The 19786-nt window shown below is 47.1% G+C and overlaps 1 protein-coding gene across 1 annotated transcript; it reads left to right on the top strand.

The window, feature by feature from the left end:
* SMIM7 (small integral membrane protein 7) lies at positions 1-19308 on the top strand. Its single transcript, XM_029051776.1, has 5 exons — positions 1-89; positions 252-293; positions 775-827; positions 10320-10410; positions 17209-19308. The coding sequence occupies exons 1-5, from the start codon at positions 64-66 to the stop codon at positions 17222-17224; spliced, it is 228 nt and encodes a 75-aa protein (XP_028907609.1). The 5' UTR covers positions 1-63; the 3' UTR covers positions 17225-19308.
* Positions 19309-19786: the final 478 nt, after the last annotated feature.

Below are 19786 nucleotides of genomic sequence, written 5' to 3'. Positions count from 1 at the left end.
TAATCTCTCGGGGATTGGCCCATTCCTCCGCTTCCTCTTCCGGAGGGAGCCTAAATCGCAACGATGATCGGTGATATCTTACTCTTCGGGTAATTGGGGCTCTGGGGATTTATTGGGGAAGGCCCGCAGCGGCTACTGGGGTGGGTGAGATAGGGGGACGGGCCGGACTCGGCCTCGGGGGTGGGGGGCCGGAGGGAGGGTTTTGGTGGGCCTAACCGCTCTGCGCGGGCGCGCTCGCTCTCTGACCGTAGGACGTTGCTGATGAACGCCGGAGCCGTGCTCAACTTCAAACTGTGAGTTGTGCGGCCGCCCCGGGCCCTCGCTTCCTCTCTTTTAATAATGTTGGGATTTGTTAAGCGCTTACTATGTGCAGAGCACTGTTCTAAGCGCTGGGGTAGATACAGGGTCATCAGGTTGTTCCACGTGAGGCTCACAGTTAATCCCCATTTTACAGATGAGGTCACTGAGGCACAGTAAAGTGACTCGCCCACAGTCACACAGCTGACAAGTGGCAGAGCCGGGAGTCGAACCCATGACCTCCGACTCCGAAGCCCAGGCTCTTTCCACTGAGCCACGCTGGTCCGTTCAGCCCCCCCCCCCCCCCCCCCCGCCGCCCCCTTGCCCAAACTCTTCTCCCGAGAAGTGTGTGAGGCGTTCTTCCTCCGGAGCCCAGACGAACCGTCTAAAGCGCGAAATAAATGTGGCAGACAAACTTTGGATTCTCTGAAGTACTGACTGACGTGTAGGAAGTCGACACTCTTTATGTCCCTACAGGAAAAGAAAGGACACCCAAGGGTTCGGGGAAGAGTCAAGGGAGCCGACCACGGGTAAGTACTCAAAGCTCCTACGGCCTCCTAGAAGTGGCGGTGTTTATTAAGTGCTTGTCGTGTGCAAAGCTCTGGGGGTAGCAAAAACGAATAGCATTATTATCATTATTATTAGCAATAAGCGCTTAGCACGTGCCAGGTATCAGGGTAGGTTCAAGATAATAAGGTTGGACCCAGTCTCGTTCACCCGATCGCATTCATTGGGTGCCTACCGTGTGCAGAGCACTGTTTAAGTATTTGGGAGCTTACACTGTAGCAGTAGACAGGCACATTCTCTGCCCATAGCGATCTTACAGCCTAGAGGGGAAGAGGGACGTTAATATAAATAAATTACAGATAAGTATATAAGTGCTCTGGGGGTGGGGGGCATGAATCTTGCCCCTATGTGGGGTTCACACATTATTAGGAGGCAGAACAGGTATTAAATCTCCATTTTACAGATGAGGAAAGTGAGGTACCAAAAAGCTAAGTGACCCAGCCAAGGTCACACAGCAGTCAACTGGCAGAACCAGAATTAGAACCCAGCTGCTCTGATTCCCAGGCCCGTGCTCTTTCCGTTAGGCCGTGCTGCATCCCCAAATGCAAAATATTAGATGAAATTTTAGATGTAATTGATATTAATAGTAGTTATAGTAGCATTTGATGTAATTATACTAATTTATTAGATAAAGCGTGTCCCTGTTGCTCACAATTTAAGTGGGGAAATAGATAAAAGCAACAATCAAGAGTGAAGAAAGTCATAAGTTAAACCAAGTTAACCATTGTTATAGTTGTGTAAAAGAATAGTTTTTGGAGGGAGGATCCAACACCTTGGTACTCCAGGCAAGAGTCCTTAATGATTAGAACCAGGACCATCTAAGCAGGGACAGGATTTTCGCACATCAGCGGCCTGCAGTAGCAGCACGTTGGGAGATCCGAGTATGGGGTCTCCCTAGCTGGCACTGCAACTCCCGGATCTTATCGGTGCCCTGGGCTGATGCCCCTCGGTCTCATGTTGTTTGGGTGATCGATCCATCGATGGTATCTGTTGAGTGCTGACTGTGTGCAGTGCACTGTACTAAGCGGTTGGAAGAGTACAACAGAACAGAATTAGACACATTCCCTGCCCACCTAGAGTTTACGGTCTAAGGGGGGAGGCAGACGATAATATAACTGAACCCAAGCAAGAATGACAAGCCAGCCCATCCAGCCCTCCTTTTCATTCACTCATTCAGTCATGTGTGCAGAACACTGTACTAAGCGCTTGGAAAGTACAATCCGGCAACAAATAGACAAAATCCCTACCCACACAAAATCACAGTCTAGAAGGGGGAGACAGACAACAAAACAAGTAGACATGCATCAATAGCATCAAAATAGATAAGTAGAATTATTATAGATAAATACACAGTGGTGTTGGTTGGCTCTACCATACAATTGGTTATTCACGTAGTTGGGCAGTCACATAAGGCACCCATGGGAGGGGAGGGGCCAAAGGTCTTCATCAGTCCAATACACATTCATCCTATCAATTGCAGTGAGTGCTTACTGTGTGCAGAGCACTGCACTTGGAAGGGTACTTGTAGCGCCTCTTTGTGCTAATTGTTGTACTCTCCCAAGCGCTTAGTACAGTGCTCTGTACATCTTATGCGCTCAATAAATGCCACTGATTGACTGCAATGTCACCGCCCCCTCGGGGTCCATCGTTTTTGTGGCACCTTGTCCTGCTGGTCAGGGGTGAGGGGGCAGGGTGGTGTCATGTTTTCTGCCTGAAAGCGTGGCATCGGGGCAGTCCTGGGCGAGGCACGAGTTGACTAGCTGGTGTCGCGGCAGCAGAGACTGCCCTTAGAATCGGACCCAGCTGAGCAGGACCCAGAAACTGGGTCCTCCATTTCCACTTGTTCCCCTTCTGATTCTCGCCACAGCTTCTCTCTCCCTCATTATTATAATAATAATATTTGTTAAGCGCTTACTATGGCCCAAGCACTGTTCTAAGCGCTGGGGGAGATAAAAGGTAATCAGGTTGTCCCCTGTGGGGCTCACAATCTTAATCTTACCAGAGAAGCAGTGTGGTTCAGGGGAAAGAGCACAGGCTTGGGAATCAGAGGTCATGGGTTCAAATCCCGACTCAGCCACTTGTCAGCTGTGTGACTTTGGGCAAGTCACTTCACTTCTCTGTGCCTGTTACCTCATCTGTAAAATGGGGATTAAGACTGTGAGCCCCATGTGGGACAACCTGATCATCTTGTATCCTCTCCAGCACTTAGAACAGTGCTTTGCACATAGTAAGTGCTTAACAAATGCCATCATTGTTGTTATTAATCCCCATTTTCCAGATGAGGTCACTGAGGCACAGAGATGTTAAGTGACTTGCCCAAAGTCACACAACTGAGAAGTGGCGGAGTCAGGATTAGAACCCACGACCTCTGACTCCCAAGCCCGGGCTCGTTCCCCTGAGCCACCCTGCTTCTCTGCAGATTCATTCTCTCAGCCTTCAAATATAGTCTTGCCTTAACCATACCGAAGCTTATGTTTATACCACCCCTTAGGCTCGCTACCTGACACTTGGACCCTTCCATTCTCACCTCTTGAAGACACTGCACCCTCCCTTCTCCCCTCCCTTACTGCCATCTTCAATCTCTTATTCATATTTTTTTTTCCTTAAAGTATTTGTTAAATGCCCCAGTCCTCTGACTCCCAGGCTCGTGCTCTTTCCATTAGGCCAAGCTGCTTCTCTTGCCTCCAAGACATCACCTCCCGGATTTGCACTGGCACTTAAGTTCAGTGTGGTTAAAACGAGAAGCAGTCTTGCCTAGCGGATAGAGCACAAGCCTGAGAGTCAGAAGGTCATGGGTTCAGATTCCGGCTCCGCCACTTGTCTGCTGTGTGGCCTTGGGCAGGTCACTTCACTTCTCTGGGCCTCAGTTACCTCATCTGTAAAATGGGGATCGAAACTGTGAGCCCCGCGCGGGACAGGGACTGTGTCCAACTTGACTGGCTCATATCCACCCCTGTGCTTAAAGTACAGGCTCTATCCACTACGTCACGCTGCTCCTCTGTAGACTGATTCTCTCTGCCTTCAAACATAGTCTTGCCTTAACCGTACAGAAGCCTCCCTGCTCCCATTATTGTCCAAATTCCTTGAATTTGTATCCACTTGGTGCCTTCCCTTCCCCTCCACCAACTTTCTGCTTGATCCACTGCAGTCTGACTTTTGTACCCTTCATTCCACTGAGACCATGCTCTTCAGGGTCTCCAGGTTTGTCCTTCTCTTTGCCAAATCTAATGGGTTCTTCTCTGTCCTCCTCCTCCTTGACCTCTGTCACCTTTGATACTGTTGAAAAAATACAGGAAACGTTCTGTGAAGCATTTACTATGTGCCAGTTACTGTGCTTAAGCACTGGGATAGATAAAATCGATTGGCTCACAGTCTTAATCCCCATTTTATAGATGAAGGAAGTGAGGCCCAAGAGAGGTCAAGTCACTCTCCCAAAGTCACACAGCAGATACGTGGTGGAGCTGGGGTTAGAGTCCAGGTCCTTTGACTCCCAGGCTCGTGCTCTTTCCACTAGGCCATGCTGCTTCTCTTGCCTCCAGGACATCACCTCATGGATGTCACACTGGCACTTAAATTCAGTGTGGCTAAAAATGAACGAGAAGCAGCATGGCCTAGTGGATAGACACTAGCCTGAGAGTCAGAAGGACCTGGGTTCTAATCCCAGCTCTGCCCTTTGTCTGCTGTGTGACCTTGGGCAAGTCATTTAGCTTCTTTGTGCCTGTTATCTCATCTGGAAAATGGGGATTAAAACGGTGAGCCCCACATAGGACATGGACGTCCAACTTGATTAGCTCATATCTACCACAGTTCCCAGGACAGTTCCTGACACATAGTAAGTTGCTTCAAAATACCATAAAGAGCTATCATTTAGGGATCGTCTCTCTCTCTCTCTCTCTCTCTCTCTTTTTTTTGCCAAACTACTTTCCAAGCGCTTAATACAGTGCTCTGTACACAGTACACAATAAATACGATTGAATGTATCTACTCTTCATAAACTTCCAATAGCTACTCACTTCTGTTTTCATCAAGCAGAAACTCCTGACCATTGGCTTCAAGGCTCTGTACAGCTATCTGTTTGCATATCTGCTTTCTTCCACTGTTACTCTTCATTGCTCTTGCTCCTGTTTCCTCTGTCCTCTCAAATCTTTCACCACAGTTCTCCTGGTCTTCAAAAGTCTTCTAAAATCTCCCTTCCTTCAGGAAGCCTTCATCATCCCCAACCTTGTCACTCCACCCTGAGCATCTAAGTATTTATGTGTATACTCCTGCTGTTTAGCTCTACCACTACTTGTAAAATATTTTTTTTGTTTCCCCCATTTGGCTGCAAAATTCCTTGAAGGCAGGGATGGACAGTGTCTACTCTGTTGTACTCTCCCAAGCCTTTAGTACTGTGCACACTGAATAAATGCCATTGATTGATTGTAAACCCCTTGAAGGTAGGGGTTTGCCTTTTACTTCTCTTGTTCTGCCCCCTAATACAATGTTTTGCACACAGTTGGCACTCAGTACAATTCCCACCTACCCAAGTTGAGTAGTATGCCAAACAGGTAGGAAAATGTACTGATTTCCTATTTATCTCTGAGACCCAGTGGGCTTAAAAATTGTGTGGCTGATACTCTGAATATTTTTGAGGTCTGGTTAAAATAATTATGGATTTAACCTCTCTACAAAACTTTTCTCACCCTAATCCATGTTGCTGCTGATACCTGTGCTCTGTCTGTTACCTTTCTGCAGCCAAGTACTAATCACAATTTCCCCTGACATCCCTTAAAAAATAATGGCAGGGGCTAGTTGTGGTTAAATTTCATTTAGACAAAATTCCTAATTTCTTTTAGACTGTAGATATAAACAATTTATTTCCCCCATCTCCCAACTGCTACTTTAGCACTTTCCAGCTTCTTACAAGTGCTTTCAACCACTTGAGGTACTTTTTTTTTTATGGTATTTAAGTGTTTTCTATGTGCCAGGCACTGTACTAAGCGCTGGGGTGGATACAATAGGTACAATTGAATGAACGAATACAAGCTAATCAGGTTGTTACCTAACCGAGACTGCTCTCTCTAAGGTCACCCATGACCTCCTTCTTGCCAAATCCAATGGCTCCTACTCCATTCTAATCCTCCTTGACCTCTCTGCTGCCTTTGACACTGTCGACCATCCCCTCCTCCTCCATACCTTATCTCACCTTGGCTTCTCGGACTCTGTCCTCTCCTGGTTCTCCTCTTACCTCTCTGGCCGGTCATTCTCGGTCTCCTTCGCTGGAGCCTCCTCCCCCTCCCATCCTTTAACTGTTGGAGTTCCTCAAGGGTCAGTTCTTGGCCCTCTTCTGTTCTCCATTTACACTCACTCCCTCGGTGAACTCATTCGCTCTCACGGCTTTGACTACCATCTCTATGCAGATGACACGCAGATCTACATCTCCGCCCCTGTCCTCTCCCCCTCCCTTCAGGCTCGCATCTCCTCCCGCCTCCAGGATGTCTCCACCTGGATGTCGGCCCGCCACCTAAAACTCAACATGAGCAAGACTGAGCTCCTCATCTTCCCTCCCAAACCCGGTCCTCTCCCAGACTTCTCTATCACCGTGGATGGCACGACCATCCTTCCCGTCTCTCGGGCCCGCGATCTCGGTGTCATCCTTGACTCGTCTCTCTCGTTCACCCCACACATCCTATCCGTTACCAAGACCTGCCAGTTTCACCTCTACGATATCGCCAAGATCCGCCCTTTTCCTCTCCACCCAGACGGCTACCTTACTGTTACGGGCTCTCGTTATATCCCGGCTAGACTACTGTGTCAGCCTTCTCTCTGACCTCCCTTCCTCCTCTCTCGCCCCGCTCCAGTCTATTCTTCACTCCGCTGCCCGGCTCATCTTCCTGCAGAAACGATCTGGGCCTGTCACTCCCCTTCTTAAACAACTCCAGTGGTTGCCTATCGACCTCCGCTCCAAACAAAAACTCCTCACTCTAGGCTTCAAGGCTCTCCATCACCTTGCCCCTTCCTGCCTCTCCTCCCTTCTCTCTTTCTACCGCCCACCCCGCACGCTCCGCTCCTCTGCCGCCCACCTCCTCACCACCCCTCGGTCTCGCCTATCCCGCCGTCGACCCCTGGGTCAAGTCCTCCCGCGGTCCTGGAACGCCCTCCCTCCTCACCTCCGCCAAACTGATTCTCTTCCCCTCTTCAAACCCTACTTAAAACTCACCTCCTCCAAGAGGCATTCCCAGACTGAGCTCCTCTTCTCCCTCTACTCCCTCTGCCATCCCCCTTTTACCTCTCCGCAGCTTAACCCTCTTTTTCCCCTTTTCCCTCTGCTCCTCCACCTCTCCCTTCCCATCCCCACAGCACTGTACTCGTCCGCTCGACTGTATATATTTCCATTACCCTATTTATTTTGTTAATGAATTGTACATCGCCTTGATTCTATTTAGTTGCCATTGTTTTTCGAGATGTTCTTCCCCTTGACTCTATTTATTGCCATTGTTCTTGTCTGTCCGTCTCCCCCGATTAGACTGTAAGCCCGTCAGACGGCAGGGACTGTCTCTATCTGTTGCCGACTTGTTCATCCCAAGCGCTTAGTACAGTGCTCTGCACATAGTAAGCGCTCAATAAATACTATTGAATGAATGAATGAAAGGTTGCACACTGTCCCTCTCCCAAATAGGGCTCACATCTTAACCCCCATTTTACAGGTGAGGTAATTGAGGCATAGACAAGTGACCAGCCTTAGGTTATAGAGCAAAGTGGCAGAGGCAGGATTAGAACCCAGATCCACCGACTCCCAGGACCAGACTCTATCCACTAGGTCAAGCTGCTAAGCATATACTTATGTACATAATAATGTTGGTATTTGTTAAGCGCTTACTATGTGCAGAGCACTGTTCTAAGCGCTGGGGTAGATACAGGGTAATCAGGTTGTCCCACGTGAGGCTCATAGTTAATCCCCATTTTACAGATGAGGAAGCTGAGGCACAGAGAAGTTAAGTGACTTGCCCACAGTCACACAGCTGACAAGTGGCAGAACTGGGATTCGAACTCATGACCTTTGACTCCCAAGCCCATGCTCTTTCCACTGAGCCACACTGCTTTACCCTGTCACATTAGCAGTAATTCCCATACATACCCCCTAGCTGTAATTTTATTTTAGTGTCTGTCTCCCCCTCCATGCTAGGTTGTAGATTCTTTGAGGGTAGGAGTTGTCTCCTAATTCTATTATTCACTCATTTAGTCGTATTTACTGAGCACTTACTGTGTGCAGATCACTGTACTAAGTGCTTGGAAAGTACAATTCAGCAATAAAGAGGAAAATCCCTGCCCCCACCAAGCAGTCTATAAGGGGGGAGGCGGACATCAAAACAAACAGGCATCAATATAAATTCAAATCAATTCAATAGTATTTATTGAGCGGTTATGTGCAGAGCACTGGACTAAGCGCTTGGAATGTACAATTCGGCAACAGAGACAATCCCTGCCCAATAACGGGCTCACAGTCTAAACAGGGGAGACAGCAAAGCAATTTGTACATTCCAAGCGCTTAGTACAGTGCTCTGCAAATAGTAAGCGCTCAAATACTATTGAATGAATGAAAAAATAGAATTATAGATATGTGCATATATACACAAGTGCTGGGGGGGCAGGGGCGGATAGCGCAAAGGGAGCAAGTTGGGGCGATGGGGAGGGAGAGCTGAGGAAAAGGCAGGGTTTAGTCTGGAAGGCCTCTTTGAGGAGGTGAGCCTTCAGTAGGGCTTTGAAGGGGGGAAGGGTGATGGATTTTTTTGGTGGATTTGAGGAGGGAGGGCGTTCCAGGCCAGAGGTAGGACATAGGCCTAATTGTAGAATTTATTAAAGCACCAAGCACTTATAAGCGCTGGGGTAGATACAAGGTAATCAGGTTGGACACAGTCCCTGTCCCTCATGGGGCTCACAGTCTTTATCCCCATTTTACAGATGAGGGAACTGAGGCCCAGAGAAGTGAAGTGACTTGCCCAAGGTCACACAGCAGACATGTGGCAGAGTCGGGATTAAAACCCACAACCATTTGACTCCCAGGCCTGTGCTCTAGGCCAGTACTCTCCCAAACATAAGTACTTAGAGATGCAGCGTGGCTTAGTGGAAAGAGCACGACTTGGGAGTCAGAGGACGTGGGTTCTAATCCAAGCTCCGCCACTTGTCTGCTGTGTGACCTTGGGTAAGCCACTTAACTTCTCTGTGCCCCAGTTACCTCATCTGTAAAATGGGGATTAAGACTGTGAGCCCACATAGGATAAGCTGATTACCTTCTATCCACCCCAGTGCTTATAACAGTGCTTGGCACATAGTAAGTCCTTAACAAATACCATTATTATTATTATCATTACTCTGCACACAGGCACTCTAAATAGTATTGAGCTGCTTTGAAGTTCATTGCTTTTTGCTACTCATCATCAACGTTCAGAGTCAATATGAACTACAACCATTTAGGTGTCACTTTGGAGTGGTGGTGGGTAGTCAGTACCAGCCCCCTCCACCTCAATCAGTGGTATTTATTGACTGCTTACTGTGTGCAGAGCACTGTACTAAGGACCCACTTCCAGTTCAGACTCCACGCTGCTGTGTAGATGATCTTTTTGTTCTGCACACATCTCTCCACTCCTCAAAAGCCTCCAATGATTTACCCATCTCCCTCTGCATTCAACAGACGCTCCTGACCGTCGGCTTCAAGGCTCTCCACCGCTCACTCGACTTTACACAGTCGCTCTCCTCACCCATTTCTCTCCAATTCACATTCTTTGTTCCTCCCTAGCTTATTCTGTAGTCCTCACTTGTGACTCTTCCACCTTTGTTCTCTCAGTGTGGAGCTCTCTGTCTTCCTCAGCTTCCAGTTATATCTGCAATATCGATTGCCATCTCTATTGTTAAAGCCTTCTTAAAACCTCACCTCATCCAGGAAGCCTTTCTTGTTCAGCCCCCTTATCCCATCCCGCACGTGCACACACCTCTTGTGCAGTTCATTCATACCCTCGGAATTCCTCTACATAGATATATTTGGAAGCAGCGGGGCATAGTAGAAAGATCATGGATCTGGGTTGTAATCCCAGCTCCACCACTTAAATGTCATGTAACCTTGGGCAAATCACTTAACTTCTGTGCCCTCACGGAATTTGCAATCTAATGCACTTGCCTCAAAAGTTCCTTTTCCTCAGTGAAGAACTAGAGAAGAGAAACACATTTTTGCACACTTGTCTTACTGTGTTTTCTGTTGTGGGGAGGGGAAGGTTGGCACTTTTAGGCTTTTCTCTCTGAATTTTGCCTGTGATCACTGGATTGTTTTTTTTTTGTTTGTTTTTTTTTACCGTGAATGATAGTCTAAAGTGAACATATAGAATTTTGGTCGTCGGAATCATTTTACATTCAAAAAGTAAAGCAGGTGGTTAGCTTGAATATTTCAACCACATTAAACAATTGTTTCTTAATTTTTCTAGGTGACAACATCAGGGAGTTTTTGTTAAGTCTCAGATACTTTCGAATCTTCATTGCCTTATGGAATGTTTTCATGATGTTTTGTATGATTGTGTAAGTAGAACTAGATATCAAAGTATATCACTTATTTTGCTCTGCTTTTCATGTGGATTCACTGCTCAGTATTGTATTTTCAAAGTGCTTTTTTTTTTCCTTAATGACTCCCAGTACATTATTCCAGTTTTACCAATGAAAAGAACTGAGTTACAGAGAGGTTGTGACTCAGGGGTGTGGGCTTTTCATTTTAACACCGGGGAAGAACTTGGGGACTCTGAGGGAGGAGGGAAAGGGGGGACACTAAGGTGGAAAGGGAAGATGCTTCTCCTCCATCACTGTTCCTTGCTGAGGGTGGGTGGGTTGAAGGAGAAGGGGTGAAAGGACAGCACTCCCAGACGGCCATAACACGGTCCTACACTACAGAGTAGCGCAGTTTTCTCCCATGTTCCCAATTCCCATACACCTGCCTCATCCGGGCAGCCTGAAGAGCTCCTTGTGCCAGGGATTGCATCTGCCACATCAGCCGACTCTCTTGTACTTTCCCAAGCTCTTAGAACAGTGCTCTGTACATAGTAAGCACTCAATAAATACCATGGATTGATCTGTTTGATGGGAGCTGCCGTATAGGCAGTCTGGCTCTGCCGCTATGGTGACGGGGTCCTCACCTGGAGCAATGATGTCTGTGCATCATCTGGACTCCCCTAAACTGCCAAGGGAGGGTGGGTGGATGGCCCAAATTCGTGGGATAGGTCACTTGCACCTGGCTGTGACATCTTTTTCCTCCTCTGTCACCGTTTCAATCCTTCGTATTTATTGAGTGTTTACTGTGTGCAGAGAAGCAGCGTGGCTCGGTGGAAAGAGCCCGGGCTTCGGAGTCAGAGGTCATGAGGTCTAATCCCGGCTCCACCCCTTGTCAGCTTTGTGACTTGGGGCAAGTCATTTAACTTCTCTGTACCTCAGTTACCTCATCAGTAAAATGGGGGTTAAGACTGTGAGCCCACAGTGAGCACCTTGTATCCCCCCCAGAGCTTAAAACAGTGCTTGGCACATAGTAAGCGCTTAACAAATACCATCATTATTATTATTACTACAACAGAGTTGGTAGACGTGTACCTGCTAATGATGATGATAACGATTGTGATATTTGTTATGAGAATGCATTCATTCAGTAGAATTTATTGAGTGCTTACTATGTGCAGAGCACTGTACTAAGCGCTTGGAATGTACAAATCGGTAATAGATAGTAACTGCCCTTTAACGGGCTTACAGTCTAATCGGGGGAGATGGACAGACACAGTTAGCTATCTGTAAAATGGAGGGTAAGACTGCGAGCCCCATGTGGATCATGGACTGTGTCCAAACTAATTAGCTTGCATCTACCCCAGCGCTTAATACAGTGCCTGGCACATAGAAAGACCCTTTTTTTGTTTATGGCATTTAAGCGCTTACTATGTGTCAGTGTTCTAAGCACTGGATAGATACAAGTGGATTATTCATTCATTCAATAGTATTTATTGAGCGCTTACTATGTGCAGAGCACTGTACTAAGCACTTGGAATGAACAAGTCGGCAACAGATACAGTCCCTGCCGTTTGACGGGCTTACAGTCTAATCGGGGGAGACAGACAAGAACACTGGCAATAAATAGAGTCAAGGGGAAGAGCATCTCATAAAAAAAAAATGGCAACTAAATAGAATCAAGGCAATGTACATTTCATTAACAAAATAAATAGGGTAATGAAAATATATACAGTTGAGCAGACGAGTACAGTGCTGAGGGGATGGGAAGGGAGGGGGGAGGAGCAGAGGGAAATGGGGGGAAAGGAGGGTTAAGCTGCGGAGAGGTGAAGGGGGGGTGGCAGAGGGAGAAGAGGAGCTCAGTCTGGGAACGCCTCTTGGAGGAGGTGAGTTTTAAGTAGGGTTTTGAAGAGGGGAAGAGAATCAGTTTGGCGGAGGTGAGGAGGGAGGGTGTTCCAGGACCGCGGGAGGACGTGGCCCGGGGGTCGACGGCGGGATAGGCGAGACCGAGGGACGGTGAGGTGGGCGGCAGAGGAGCGGAGCGTGCGGGGTGGGCAGTAGAAAGAGAGGAGGGAGGAGAGGTAGGAAGGGGCAAGGTGACGTAGAGCCTTGAAGCCTAGAGTGAGGAGTTTTGTTTGGAGCGGAGGTCGATAGGCAACCACTGGAGGTGTTTAAGAAGGGGAATGACATGCCCAGATCGTTGCTGCAGGAAGATGAGCCGGGCAGCGGAGTGAAGAACAGACTGGAGCGGGGCGAGAGAGGAGGAAGGGAGATCAGAAAGAAGGCTAACACAGTAGTCTAGCCAGGATATAACGAGAGCCCGTAGCAGTAAGGTAGCCAGTTGAGTGGAGAGGAAAGGGCGGATCTTGGCGATATTGTAAAGGTGAAACTGGCAGGTCTCGGTAACGGATAGGATGTGTGGGGTGAACGAGAGAGACGAGTCAAGGATGACACCGAGATTGCGGGCCCGAGAGACGGGAAGGATGGCCGTGCCATCCACGGTGATAGGGAAGTCTGGAAGAGGACCGGGTTTGGGAGGGAAGATGAGGAGCTCAGTCTTGCTCATGTTGAGTTTTAGGTGGCGGGCCGACATCCAGGTGGAGACGTCCCGGAGGCAGGAGGAGATGCGAGCCTGAAGGGAGGGGGAGAGGACAGGGGCGGAGATGTAGATCTGCGTGTCATCTGCGTAGAGATGGTAGTCAAAGCCGTGAGAGCGAATGAGTTCACCGAGAGAGTGAGTGTAAATGGAGAACAGAAGAGGGCCAAGAACTGACCCTTGAGGAACTCCAACAGTTAAAGGATGGGAGGGGGAGGAGGCTCCAGCGAAGGAGACCGAGAATGACCGGCCAGAGAGATAAGAGGAGAACCAGGAGAGGACGGAGTCCGTGAAGCCAAGGTGAGATAAGGTATGGAGGAGGAGGGGATGGTCGACAGTGTCAAAGGCAGCAGAGAGGTCAAGGAGGATCAGAATGGAGTAGGAGCCATTGGATTTGGCAAGAAGGAGGTCATGGGTGACCTTAGAGAGAGCAGTCTCAGTAGAGCGGAGGGGACGGAAGCCAGATTGGAGGGGGTCCAGGAGAGAATGGGAGTTAAGGAATTCTAAGCAGCGATTGTAGATGACTCGTTCTAGGATTTTGGAAAGGAAGGGTAGTAGGGAGATAGGGCGATAACTGGAGGGGGAAGTGGGGTCAAGAGCGGGTTTTTTTAGGATGGGGGAGACGTGGGCATGTTTGAAGGCAGAGGGGAAGAAGCCATTGGAGATTGAGTGGTTAAAAATAGAAGTTAAGGAAGGGAGGAGGGCAGGGGCGATGGTTTTAATAAGGTGAGGGAATGGGGTCCGAGGCGCAGGTGGAGGGGGTGGCACTTGCGAGGAGGGAGGAGATCTCCTCTGAGGATACTGCAGGGAAGGATGGAAAAGTAGGCGAGAGGGTTGGTGGGGGGGAGGGGAGAGGCGGAGGGGTGACTTTGGGGAGCTCAGACCTGATTGTGTTGATTTTCATGAGGAAATAGGTGGCCAGATCATTGGGGGTGAGAGATGGGGGAGGGGGAGGAACAGGGGGCCTAAGGAGAGAGTTAAAGGTCCGGAACAATCGGCGGGGGTGACGGGCATGGGTGTCGATGAGGGAGGAGAAGAAGTTTTGCCTGGAGGAGGAGAGGGCAGAGTTAAGGCAGGAAAGGATAAATTTGAAGTGTGTGAGGTCGGCTTGGTGCTTGGACTTTTGCCAGCAGCGCTCGGCAGCTCGAGCATAGGAGCATAGGAGGCGGACAGAGGAGGTGATCCAGGGCTGTGGGTTAGTGGAGCGAGAGCGGCAGAAGGAAAGGGGGGCAAGAGAGTTGAGTAGAGAGGGTGGAGTTGAGAGCGGAGACCTGATCATTGAGAGTGGGAAGTGAGGACAGGGCGGCAAGGTGAGGAGAGATGCTTTTGGAAAGACGGATGGGATCAAGAGAGCGGAGGTCTCTGTGGGGCAGTAGCGAAGATCTGCAGGGGGAGGCAGTGTGAGAGATGAGGCAGGTGAGAAGGTTATGGTCAGAGAGAGGGATTTCAGAGTCGGTGAGGGAGGAGATAGTGCAGAGGTAGGAGATGACGAGATCGAGGGTGTGACCGAGTCAGTGAGTGGGCGCAGTATGGTGGTCGGCAGAGTCGAGGAGGGATAGCAGGCGGGCGGCAGAGGAGTCATCGGGTACATCCATATGGATGTTGAAGTCTCCGAGGATCAGAGTGGGCAGAGAGAAGGAGAGAAGGAAGGTGAGAAAGGGGTCTAGGTGGTTGAAGAAGTCGGAGGTGGGACCAGGATGGCGGTAGATGACAGCGACAAGTATCTGGAGGGGGTGGTAGAGGCGAATGATATGGGCTTAGGTCGGACATAGTCCCTGTCCCACATGCGACTCACAGTGTGACTTCAAGGGGCAGGGTGGGCTTGTTTGGCTACTCTTGCTTAACAAGCTAATTCATTCAGTAGTATTTATTGAGCGCTTACGATGTGCAGAGCACTGTATTAAGAGCTTGGAATGTACAAATCGGCAACAGATAGAGACAGTCCATGCCCATTGATGGGCTTACAGTCTAATCGGGATGGTTAGCTAATGGTATCACGCCTACAGTGCTGAGTTCATGGGGAACCATCACCCCCATGAAGCAACTTATCCGGGCTCAAAAAGCGGGTTAAGTGACAGACCAGGTTAAAACGGACTTTCTCTCATGCCTATCCTTTTTTTTTTTTTTTTTAAGATATTCAATACACGCTTGTTATGTGCCGGGGTAAAACTCACTTCCTCCAAGAGGCCTTCCCAGACTGAGCTCCTCTTCTCCCTCTACTCCCTCTGCCACCCCCCCTTTTACCTCTCCCAGCTAAACCCTCTTTTCCCCTTTTCCCTCTGCTCCTCCACCTCTCCCTTCCCATCCCCACAGCACTGTACTCGTCCGCTCAACTGTATATATTTCCATTACCCTATTTATTTTGTTAATGAATTGTACATCGCCTTGATTCTATTTAGTTGCCATTGTTTTTACGAGATGTTCTTCCCCTTGACTCTATTGCCATTGTTCTCGTCTGTCCGTCTCCCCCGATTAGACCGTAAGCCCGTCAAACGGCAGGGACTGTCTCTATCTGTTGCTGACTTGTTCATCCCAAGCGCTTAGTACAGTGCTCTGCACATAGTAAGCACTCAATAAATACTATTGAAAGAAAAAAAGAAAGGGGTAGATACGAACTAATCAGGTTGGACACTGTCCACGTTCCACGTGGAGCTCACAGAGAAGCAGGGTGGCGTAGTGGGTAGAGAGCACTGTCCTGGGAATCAGAAGGTCATGAGTTCTAATTCCGGATCCGCCACTGTCTGCTGTGTGATCTTGAGCAAGTCACCGTGTCCAACCCGCTTTGCGTGTAACCACCCCAGCACTTTTTACAAGTGCCTGGCACATAGTGCTTCACGGATGCCATAATTATTATTTAATTAAATAATCCCCATTTTACAGTTTAGGGAACTGAGGCCCAGAGAGGTGAAGTGACTTGCCCAAGGTCACACAGCAGACAAGTGGCGGAGCCGGGATTGGAACCCAATCATTCCGACTTGCAGGCCCGGGCTCTATCCACTAGGCCACGCTGCTTCTATTCCAGGTCTGTGCTGCCTCAGCCCAGGCTCTCTGACTCTTTGGCTTCCAATTCCATTTAGCCGTCTGTAAGGAGATGCTTCCCCCGAATCAGTAACTATATCACTCGATGCGAACTGCAGTGCCTTCATTAAAGTTTCATGGAATGTAGCAAATAAAAATGTGGCTCAGGTTTGCATTTTAAACTTTGCTCTGAAATCTAGCTAAATTCTTAGCGGGCTTTATATTTCAAGGGCACCTTGGTTTTTTTTGTTAGGGGTTTTTTTTGGTTTGTCTTTTGTTTTTTAAGAAATGGAGCCAAGCCTCAGAGACTTTCTGTCAAATAGTCGCAGCATCAGTGTTATAAACAGGGGCAAAAATCACCCGGACAGACTTGAGGGGATAATAAAAGAGTCAGAGAGGTCCAAAGACCGCTCGGACCTGTGGAGCTGGGCTCCATATATACCCACCACTTCCCAGGGCTTCTAGTGCTTTTCTTCTCCTCCCTTTTCCCCTGAACTAGTGCGGACGGGTTCCTCCCCCTGGACTTGGGGCCCCTGACTTTGAATTGATGACATTAACTGTGAGCATTAGTAACGAGCAAAAAACACAAGGCTATGGGGAAAGAATGGTGCATCTGTTCTTGCCTCGTCTCATGCTCATTGAGAAGCAGCATGGCTTAGTGGAAAGAGTCCGGGCTTGGGAGGCAGAGGTTCTGAATTCTAATCCCGGCCCGGTTCCACTACTTGTCTGTTGTCACTTCTCCTCAGTTCCCTCATCTGTAAAATGAGGATTGAGACGGTGAGCCCCATGTGGGATGTGGACTGTGTCCCACCTGATTAGTTTGTATCTTTGTATCTACCCTAGCGCTCGACACACAGTAAGCGCTTAATAGCATCATCATTACTATTAAGTGTGAAATGACCCACAATAGACATCCAGATATTAGTTCCGTTCTCAAATCTAGTCAAGTGCCAGAATAATAATGATGGTATTTGTTAAGCGTTTACTGTATACCGAACACTGTTCTAAGTGCAGTCCTGCCCCGATTGGGAAAGAAATGTGTGCAAGAATCAAATTCAGCCTCCTCAAAGCATTGCAACCCAACCAGGTCCTTCTGTCTCTCAGGAGCATGCTCTATCCACTAGGACATGCTGCTTCTAAAACTGCAGTGTTTTCTTGTTTTCTTTTTGCCTAAGTCAGTCGTCTTCTCTCAGTGATACTGTATTTCTCTCCTTATCCTACAGGTTGTTTGGTTCTTGAAAGCTGCAGACCAAGAAAAGGAACGTATCTTATAGGAAACTGATTCTCTGTACTTGACAACTTGGAAATGTATGCTTTTCCCTTAATGCAAAAGATGGGGGTCTTTTTTTTAATGGATGTTTCTGAAGCCACAGATAGTTCTTTAAACAAATTTGTAAATTGAAAGGGATCCTCATTTCATCTAACATCTAAATTTAACTGGCATTGCCTCGCATTCAATAAATATCGTTACTAATATTTTTAGAGGGGTTAAGGCTGTTTTGATCATTTATTTAGAAAAAACCTGGATGTATGGTCCAGACTGTTAACCCAAGCAAACTTTGCCTTCTGTCCAGCGCCCACCCCCGAGCTCTTTATGGGATAGTTTGTGCATCTTTCAGGATTTGAATTGTATTTTAATATGACCCTATTTTTCTGGGGAAGAACACTGATATACAGAGGCTATACTATAGAAATTAGGTACACCCAGTTCTATAACTTGAGCGTTGCGTTCTTGCCAAACGTGACGCTGAGGAAAAGTCACTGTAGTGCTCACTGATGCTGGGGTCGGGCACAAGCCGTGTCTTCTGGCACCACGGCCCACGGTATCCAAAGAGGCTCACATTGTTGAACAAACATTCCCTAACAATGTCCTAGCCAAAATGCAGACTGAAAACATGCATTTATGGCAGAACTGAATGTACTGACTAGTTGGTTTAACATAGCACTTGTTTATATAGCTTGCATAAATAATGACTCAAAATGTAACATTTCTGGATCGGCAAATGACACTTAGACTATTGCCGTCTCTGAAAGACATTGTAATCCTTCAGTTTCTGTCACTGATTGGAAACAGACCCTCTTATAATTCTTTGCTAGTTTCTAATGTATAAATTGCTATAGGGAACAGGGAATCTATTATTTCAGGCTAATTTTGCTTTGAGAAGGTGAATGATCAAAGAATGATACCATGGTCAAGTGGTACAAGAAAACACTCAGATATTAAAGGGAGCAGTTTTAGTGGTAAGTGCAGAGAAGACATGGGTGGGGAATGGCAAAATTGGTTGTACCTTTTGAGTTCTGATATTTGGCATAAATCTTAGATATACAACCAGAATATAGTCATCTTTAATGTGTTTTTGATCATTTTGGGTTTTTCAAATAAGCACTCAAAATGTGTGGACTTCTGGGACTGCCTTTTAAATAGGAAACATAAGGTGAGTATACTGACATTATTACACAAAATGTCCTCAATCTGGGGATATAAAATATGTAGTAAAGTATTTATTGAATGCCCCCTGAGCGCAATGCACCTGTATTCAATGTTTGGCGAGTGCAAACCAGATAAGTTCCTTACCCACTTGGAACTTAGACTGTAATGACCAAAAGCATTGGTTTCCTGCAGAAAAATGCAAAATTTGATGACAGTATGTTCTTCAAACCTGGTATTTTTTTTCCCAAGTCATGTAATGTAAACATTCCTGGGGAAGGGGAAGACCTTGGGGAAAAAAAAAAAAGGCAACCCCACCAGTGGAAGAAATAGTGGGGAACCATTTGTAAAAAGTACCACCTGAGGCACTGAAAGCCCCCAGATAGGTTTTTGATTCCATATTTCTTAAAGTGGCATTTGGGAAAATCTCAATTCAGCATTAACATAATTGCATTCCTTAAAGTTTTATAGGGTAGCTTCAAAGCTTCCTTAGGAAGAAGGTGCATATTCATTTTTCAGGCTGTTAAAATTTTACATTTTAGACTTTTCCCCTTTGTTTTTCTAGATAGCTAATATATCACTCTATAAATCAGCTTGAACTAAAGGCTGTTATCTTCAAGTGACCAGTCAGCACTAAAGTCACATTTATTCTCTGGCTTTTTTTTTGTAACCCTTTCCTGCTAAAAAATGAATTTAATTTGCCCATTTATATCTTCTATCTTGTCAAATCAGCAACCACACCTGGGAGTACAATCGCGTACTACTGAGTTAACAGACTTTGATGAGGTACTGGTCTCATTCACATTTGATGTATTCTTGTATAATCAAACAGACCTGTAATATCTGTCTCCTGCTTACCAGCTGGGTAGTTTAATAAAGCATTGTATTCATCTGAGTGAGTGTCCTGAAACACCTAGAACTCTTGCCAATGATAAAACATTTGGGTTGTTTTTTTAAAATATATATTATATATATATATATATCTGCCTGGTGTTACTACTATATTGAATTAATGCAGTTCTTTACATATTAAGGTGCCTGTGTCTTTTAGTACTAGTTCTTTTAAAATGGAAAGTAACTTGCAGGGAACAAGTTATATTCTTGTGAGTGTATCAAGACTCTTTCTTGATTCCAAAGATGCCTCAGAACTCCTGGGCTTTGAAAAACAGCACTTAGAATGTTTCTAGATTGATGCCATTTTGGTTTTACAGTTACTGTGGTATTTGTTAAGCACTTACTAAGTGTCAAGCACTGTTCTGCTGGGGGAGATACAAGTTAATCTGGTTAGACACAGTCCCTGTCCCATACAGAGCTCACAGTCTATGAAGGAGGGAGAAGTATTGAATCCCCATTTTCCAGTTGAGGAAAGAGGC

Source organism: Ornithorhynchus anatinus, chromosome X1 (genome assembly GCF_004115215.2).
Source record: "Ornithorhynchus anatinus isolate Pmale09 chromosome X1, mOrnAna1.pri.v4, whole genome shotgun sequence".
Lineage (NCBI taxonomy): Eukaryota > Metazoa > Chordata > Mammalia > Monotremata > Ornithorhynchidae > Ornithorhynchus > Ornithorhynchus anatinus.
This window is presented reverse-complemented; position numbering and strand designations above follow the sequence as displayed.

Excerpts from the sequence above, each read along its gene's own strand:
- SMIM7 (XM_029051776.1), top strand. The coding sequence starts at position 64 with ATGATCGGTGATATCTTACTCTTCGG. Across the intron at positions 90-251 it reads GGTGATATCTTACTCTTCGG|GACGTTGCTGATGAACGCCG; the intron begins GTAATTGGGGCT and ends CTCTGACCGTAG. Across the intron at positions 828-10,319 it reads GTCAAGGGAGCCGACCACGG|GTGACAACATCAGGGAGTTT; the intron begins GTAAGTACTCAA and ends TAATTTTTCTAG.